This window comes from Camelina sativa, chromosome 13 (assembly GCF_000633955.1).
Source record: "Camelina sativa cultivar DH55 chromosome 13, Cs, whole genome shotgun sequence".
NCBI lineage: Eukaryota > Viridiplantae > Streptophyta > Magnoliopsida > Brassicales > Brassicaceae > Camelina > Camelina sativa.
Window position 1 is genome coordinate 15,810,089 of NC_025697.1, and position 7,360 is coordinate 15,817,448.

Consider the following 7,360-nt stretch of genomic DNA (forward strand, 5'->3'; position numbering starts at 1 on the left):
AAATATCTCATCTCTACCTAGATTCCAAGCCAAACAGAGGTCAAATCAAGCAACCAAAGAATCAAGTAAAGTAATGGGAAAAGGTACAAACACAGTTGATGAGTATTTTCAGGGATTATTATTCAAGTTTATCTACTTTCTCTCCTTGGCAAGAGCATTGATCATGAAGTTGAGATAATTTTTGATTTTATCTGATGATTACAAACTAGTGGTCGATCAAACCGCCTCGTGAGTCTCCATCATCATCAGCCGCTCAAGCATCTCAATTTTAGGCTCATCTGTTCTTCACCACTCCTACACCTCTATTGAAGTTCCATCTTTATCCGCTATCTCAACGATGTCTCCACAGCTTCCTCAATTAAATCTTGACTAAAATGAGAACATCTTTGTTAGAGTTGTTTCAAGTTATACACCTCTCTCTAACTGGTGCATATTATTTTTCTTAAGGCATGTGTACTCGCAGGATTGCACAATTCATAAATTAATGTCTTGCAAAATTGAAACCGTGTCCGAAGAAAATTTGGTTTTTTTGAAGACTACTGATCAACGACGATACTATTCTTAAGTTATACAATCTATCGATTATTTTTATGTTTCTCTGATCTGTTTTTGGCTTTTGTAACTTTGCAAGGACATGTAGAGGCAACAATTCCATTATACTAAATCAATTTGTGTAGCCACCTTCTTTTTATCTTTTGATGACTAAAAGAACAACAAAATGAAAGACCTTTTCAAATTAAAATACCATTTTCTTTTCACACATTATTAAATAAAACATTAGTAATAAAAAATGCACAAAATAAAAATGAAAATATAAAATGAAGGGATCTCTTTGACTAAAGAAGTCTCAAACTCCCCGAACGACATAAGACACTACAAAACAGGTAAAACAAAGAAACCTATAGGTAGGAAACTGATATATGGGGTGTTCAAAACATGAATTGTAACAAGAAAGCAACAAGAGGTTGTTATTATGTGGCTAACGCTTTTGGATGTTTTATGGGCCGAGACGATAAGGTCCATCACCCATGTAATGACCATCCATGTATAGAGCTGCGTGATGGGGGTGCTGCAGACCATCCATCACCATGAACTGCATGTCTTCAGATGGTTTCCAGTGACGCTTTCTTTGGTTTATGAACCAATTGTTGATTTGTTTCTGATCTAACCCTGTTGATTCCGCTAACGCCACCTTCTCTGATTCCTGCCAAGAGAACTCAAACCACCGTTCATCACTTTTGTAGTAACCAATGTATAAAAAAGCAAGGCTAGNAAACTGATATACGGGGTGTTCAAAACATGAATTGTAACAAGAAAGCAACAAGAGGTTGTTATTATGTGGCTAACGCTTTTGGATGTTTTATGGGCCGAGACGATAAGGTCCATCACCCATGTAATGACCATCCATGTATAGAGCTGCGTGATGGGGGTGCTGCAGACCATCCATCACCATGAACTGCATGTCTTCAGATGGTTTCCAGTGACGCTTTCTTTGGTTTATGAACCAATTGTTGATTTGTTTCTGATCTAACCCTGTTGATTCCGCTAACGCCACCTTCTCTGATTCCTGCCAAGAGAACTCAAACCACCGTTCATCACTTTTGTAGTAACCAATGTATAAAAAAGCAAGGCTAGAGATAATCGATAACCATTAAAAAATTAGATAACTGGACGATGACCTAAAGTTTGTTGTTTTGAACGATTTAATAAGTAACGACTAACTAATGTTGTCTTGTTATATTTTTTAATAACATGACGTCATTTGTATTTATCAATATTAAACATGTTATTTTATCTATCACTATAGTCGGTTAAATTAGTGAATTTATTTAAAACTGGTTAATATTATTATCGTTTCAAAATAGGTAGATAAATTTTTCATCACAACTTAATTTAAATTAGTTTTTTTTTATTAATTTTAGAGTGAAAAAGTGATGTGTTAGAAATGCACAAGGGTTAGAACATCAAGACTAAAATATATAGCATAGGGATCACTAGTAATAGCGTCGTCATCATTCGGATTTAAACCATGCAAGTATCTTTTTCGGAACTACAAGGATATAAATACCATATCGGTCATGTAATGTGCCTATTAGGCCGCCTAACCTAGCCGGTTAAGAGGGAACTCCTAACTTAAAGACTGGTTTTTTAAATTCTTAATTGTATTAAATAATTAAAAAAGGGCATAGAGAGATAAGAGAAAATTTATACGTACAGAAGGGTACGGCCACTTGTAATGCAACTCCCACCACGTGAGAAGCTTCTGCCTTGCTTCTTTAGGAAGTTTACCTTTCTTTTTCTTCTTGGACAGTTCTTGTTTCAAACTACTCAAGTATCCACTGTACTTCTTCAGCAAATGGTTCTTGAGTTCCCGATCTTCCGCCCTTGGGTCTATTTCCGGTAATTCTGTTTCCCCTCCGCTGTTATTCTCTTGCTCCTCGTCTGATGATCCCATTCCCTCACTTTTCCCATCTGCTTCAACATATCATATTTTCATGAATTCGATGTTTTAGTCATTTAGAAACAATTTAGTCATCGATCTTTATCATTGGACTGCTTAAATTATGAAATTTATGAAAATTTATGATTTTGCATGATGAAATTGAACAAGGATGTACTGTGCCTAAACAAAGCTTCACGAGCAGCACTAAGAGTTCTTGTGATAGTACTTTGGGCCGAGTTTAAGGAAATAAACCAAAAATAAGCCCCACCCTTCTTTGGATGGATTCCACAATGGGGAAAACAAGAACAAATATGGAGACCTATTTGTATCTTGCATACTTCCAACAATAATGCATCTCAATTATTTTATTATTTTATAATCTTAATTATCACTAGAGAGTTTATCTATTAAGATTAAAAAAAAAACTCAATGTTACAACAGTTTACCATGAACCAAAGAAACAGGCCAATTTTATGCAATCCATTATAAGCCCTACCTTGCCACTACACTTTGTTTTCTACAATCAATTGGTACATGTGCCTACATTTATACGCGTGTATGTATGTATATATATATATATAAATATGGGTAATTGATGACATGTACCAGGATTGTTGAGGATGTGAATGGGACCCTGACACAACATGCTAAGCTGAGATTCAATACGACGTATAAACTCCATTGCTTCTTGAATGGGCCGTGTTAGCTCCTCACGATATTTAACCAACATGTCACAGTATGCTTCCTATTCATACAAAAAGAAAAAAGAACATTAACATATATACACAATAAGAACCGACCCTCTTAAAATTCACTTTGGTTAGTAGTAATCAACCATGAATTGATCCAGTTCTGGGTCTTTAGACGAGGCAGACAAAGACGGTGTTGACCGCTGCTGCCTAGCTTCAAAGTCTTGCCGTGCCGCCGTAATTCTATCAACCACCTCAGGTGGGGCTCCAATCTGTATAGGCCATGACCCATGAACATACAAAAATACATCATAGAGAAGTATATATATTATATCATAATAATAAGAATAAAAAAAATAAAAAGGAAAAAAAAACCTTTTGGCAGTCCAAGTAAGCTTGTAGGAGGGTAGAGTAGTGAGGATGAGCAATGATCTTAGCCTTCATGGCTTCCACATCGGTGACGTTATCGTTATTAGCTTCTTGGGTATTGTGGATGGCTCTCATCAACATGGAGTAGTGATTGATCCTTGAGGAGCTTGCTTCGGATTTAACAGATGGGTTGTTGTTGTTGTTGGGTTGATCATGATCGGATCGGAAGCAATTCTCGGTTGTTTGAGGGAGAAGAGAACTCATATGTGGGAACAACATGTGTTGGTGATGTTGCTGATGATTGTTAGTATTGTTGTAACCAGGACCATAATTGCTATTATTATTATTGTTATTGTTGTTGTTATCACTTGTGTTAACGTTTTTGTTGGAAGGGGAGATTGGAGAGTACAAGAAACTTACTCTATGAGGCGTGGAGCTGCTGTCATGCTCGTATTCTTCCATACCAGATGAGTAAAAAATTTGGGAGAGAGAGGATATAAAAATCAAAGAAAAAAGAAAAAAATAAAAATAAAACCCTAGAAATATAAGATAAAGGATGGGTGCAAGATGAAGGGGATGTATGTATTCTTGCTTTTGTTCTTATTTCAATCAAAGGTCTCTGTAAGACTATAATCACATCAAATCCAGATGACTAGACGACTCATCTATGAATCAAAAAAGGCCTAATTCAAAATGAAAAAAAAAATGGAAAAAGAAAGAGAGAAAAATATTGTGAGGTGAAGTTGCACCCAACAAAACCAAATAAATTGATATTTTTGAGGAAGAAAAAACGAACTTAGGTATATAGAATTCGTCAAGGAAGTGACATGGAAGAGAAGAAAATTAAAAAAAGGTGAGAGAGAAGAAGATAGAGAGAGAGAGATTAACAATAATGAAGAAGTTGGGTGGCTTGAGTGGATTGACAAGACGTCGTTTGCTTTGAGAGCAAAAAGAAATATTTGAAAATTAAAAATAAAGGTAAGGAGAGAAGGGACAAGAGATAAGGCAAAGGCTTCCTTCTTCTGTTTTCCTCTCATAGGCTATCTTATATATTAAATAAAAACTTAAATATTTTTATTAAACTTAAAAATGTGGTTTGAATTTTAGAATTAAGATCTACCACTCACTCAGCCAGTGTTTAAGCAACTAGGTCATCGCGACTACTTCAGCTATCGCTTCTTTGCTAGGTTGAATGACATATTTTGTGCTCTTTTCTGGTAATTAAATGTTTTTTTTTGTTTGGGGGTTGAAAGAATAGTTCAAAAAGAAGAAAATATGGATCATTCCTAGTTTCCTAACTTCTAATCTGATCGAAATATATCAATTTTCTTTAAGATATTTTTTCATGTGTAAGATATTGGTAAACTATTATAGATGTTTATGGAATTGTTCAAATGGATGAGAGAGTATGCTTTACTGGGATAGTGGATATTATACGATATTCTGCTAATTCCAACTATTGGCTCTATGATAAGACCATGCTGCACACACACTTCTTTCAACACTTGTTCTGTTCCATGGTCAACATTCAGTTTTATTTTTTATTCATCTCAAATTTATATTTCATGGTTCATATATGAAGGGTATAGAGTACCTATGAATTCTATTTTATACAAAAGGAAACGAAAACTCCTAGTGCTTTTTTTTTTTGAAAAAGAAAACGTCAAGTCCTAGGGCTATAGATAAAAAAAACATTGCTCAAGGGTTTGATTGGTCAGGTATACAAAGCGGTACAAATAGTACAGTTTTAAATTTTTACTAATTTTTTACAGTTTTGTAATATATCGTAACAGTTTAAAGTTTCATCTTATAATTTTGACTATGTTATCAATCCCGAACTTATATTGTGAGCAAACAAGAAAAAATGAAAGTTTATCTTAAAATTATGGCTAGTTATACCTGAACAGTAGTAAAAATAATAAAAAGATATGTAGTTATACCTGAATCAGTATGTCTAAGAGTTCAACTAAAAATTAGTCGAAATCAATTAAAAATTAGTCGAAGTACTTAAGGTTGTTGAACTTGCATTAGAAATATGTTCCTTTTTAATTTCCTTTTAACACCTTATTTTAAGTTTCAGTATGAGATGCTGAAACATTCACATCATAAAAGATCTTTGTTAAGGTTAGATATTTGAATTCACTACATTAATATTTCAAAACATAAGTGGAATAGTCTAAAAACAAACTATAAGAAGTGATCCCAACATCATCCAGAGGCATGGTGATGCAAAAGGACGATAACACCCATAACCATAGTATTATTTATTAGAAAATAAAATTTTGTTTCCAAAAGTATATACAATTTCATAGAATTCAGTCTTTTAGATTTGAAAGTCAATTATATATAACAATAAAGTAAACATTCATTTTATTGTTCTCTAAATTTATAAATCAACATTTTCTCATAACTATATATACCGACTTGCATGAGGTTATCTTAACCTGCAATGAAACACTAAAGAGATACATAAACAACCTCAACAACGAGATAGAGTCAATCTCTAAATGCAAACATAAGAACTTTAAACATATTCTCTATCATTGGTCAAAAGTTGAGGAAATAAACGGAAGAGATGGATAAGCTAGTCAAATCAAGAAATCGAAGGACACATTTATCAATTGGCGAGATTAAAAGAACTGACTGTAATAAATGTTTATATATAAAACCAAGAGTCAAGTAAGTAGTAATGGTTAATGAGTGGGAAAGAAAAAGAAAACAAAAACAAAAAAGAAGGAGAGGCAGTGGAAGTAAGAGTAGGGTGTGACTTATGCGTTGGATGTTTTTATTCAACGATTAACAGTGAAAACAATTTGGCAGTGAAAAAACACGACTGACTACACTCATTACTGTTCATCCTGCTTCAGCCCACGTGCGTGCATGTGTCTCTATATAATCATCATCTGTGTTCCAGTGTTCGTGTAGGTTTTATGTTCCGGGGGGTTTTTTTTTACGGTCTAAAACCATGCCACACTTAAATTTATGTTGTTTTGGAGTTTAGATGGCCGTTATAGCTCTATTAATTAAAGAGCTTCGGTTATTAGGAAGAAGACACGAGTGTAAAACTTTATTGTATTCTTAGTAACTGCTAGAAACTCTGATTATTCTAATTTTAAAGACCACCAACCAAATCGTTATATAAATTAGGCTCAAAATCGTAACATACGAAATAACTGTGCAAGAAATGTGGTGCAATACAAATAATAACAAAATGTTAATATAGAAAAATATACAAAGTAAAAATTATGTATTAATTTTAGTAATTTAATTTCAAATATTATTGTTACCCACATGTAAATGTTATGGAATTTTCCGATATTACCTATGTTGATTTATCTTGCCTCTTCTGGTATAAAAGCTTAGTTTTATCCTATCAATTAATCACTATTCTAAAACTTGATCTTTATTCGAATACATGCATAAAAATCAAACTTCTCACTAATTCATTAGCTTTGATTAATAATCTCGTACTGCTGGATATCTTTTCTAACTTTGTCATAACAACCTACAACGTGATATTTGGCACTCTACGTTTGTGACATATGTCATTCTCGTTAATTTTAAATTTAACATTTTATTTTTTATTTGACTTTATTTTATTTGTATCTTACGTGGTATATACTTTGTTAAAAAAAGATAATCGTTGTATAGTTTGCTTTTTAAATTTTTTTCAAAATTGTTACAAAAATATATTCCTTCCATTTTTTAGTTTTAGCATCTACTATATTTCATAATGAAATCATAAACCATAGAACCTAAAAAAAAAATATTGATCAATCCAACTAAAAAATATAAATAAATTGAAACCAAATAAAAATAGAAAATGGTTTCATACTTTTACAGTAAAAATTGAAACCAA

At 33.0% G+C, this 7,360-nt stretch overlaps 1 protein-coding gene across 3 annotated transcripts; it reads right to left on the reverse strand.

Moving 5' to 3' along the window:
* LOC104736858 (homeobox protein knotted-1-like 1) lies at nt 1,276-4,483 on the reverse strand. 3 transcript variants are annotated; one of them, XM_010456929.2, is made up of 6 exons: nt 3,922-4,482; nt 3,508-3,795; nt 3,279-3,404; nt 3,050-3,188; nt 2,216-2,475; nt 1,276-1,567 (listed from the first exon to the last, which is right to left on the reverse strand). In XM_010456929.2, exons 1-6 carry the CDS (start codon nt 3,961-3,963, stop codon nt 1,361-1,363), a joined length of 1,062 nt encoding a protein of 353 aa, XP_010455231.1. In that variant the 5' UTR covers nt 3,964-4,482; the 3' UTR covers nt 1,276-1,360. The 3 variants fall into 3 exon arrangements, with proteins under 3 accessions (XP_010455231.1, XP_010455229.1, XP_010455230.1); XM_010456927.2 differs by having other exon boundaries at nt 3,508-4,483; XM_010456928.2 differs by having other exon boundaries at nt 2,216-2,472; nt 3,508-4,475.

Coding starts and splice junctions, on each gene's coding strand:
- LOC104736858 (XM_010456927.2), bottom strand. CDS start 3,963: ATGGAAGAATACGAGCATGACAGCAGCTCCACGCCTCATAGAGTAAGT. Junction 2,476..3,049: donor TCACATCCTCAACAATCCTG/GTACATGTCATC, acceptor GATATGTTGAAG/CAGATGGGAAAAGTGAGGGA. Junction 1,568..2,215: donor ACAAGTGGCCGTACCCTTCT/GTACGTATAAAT, acceptor TTCTCTTGGCAG/GAATCAGAGAAGGTGGCGTT.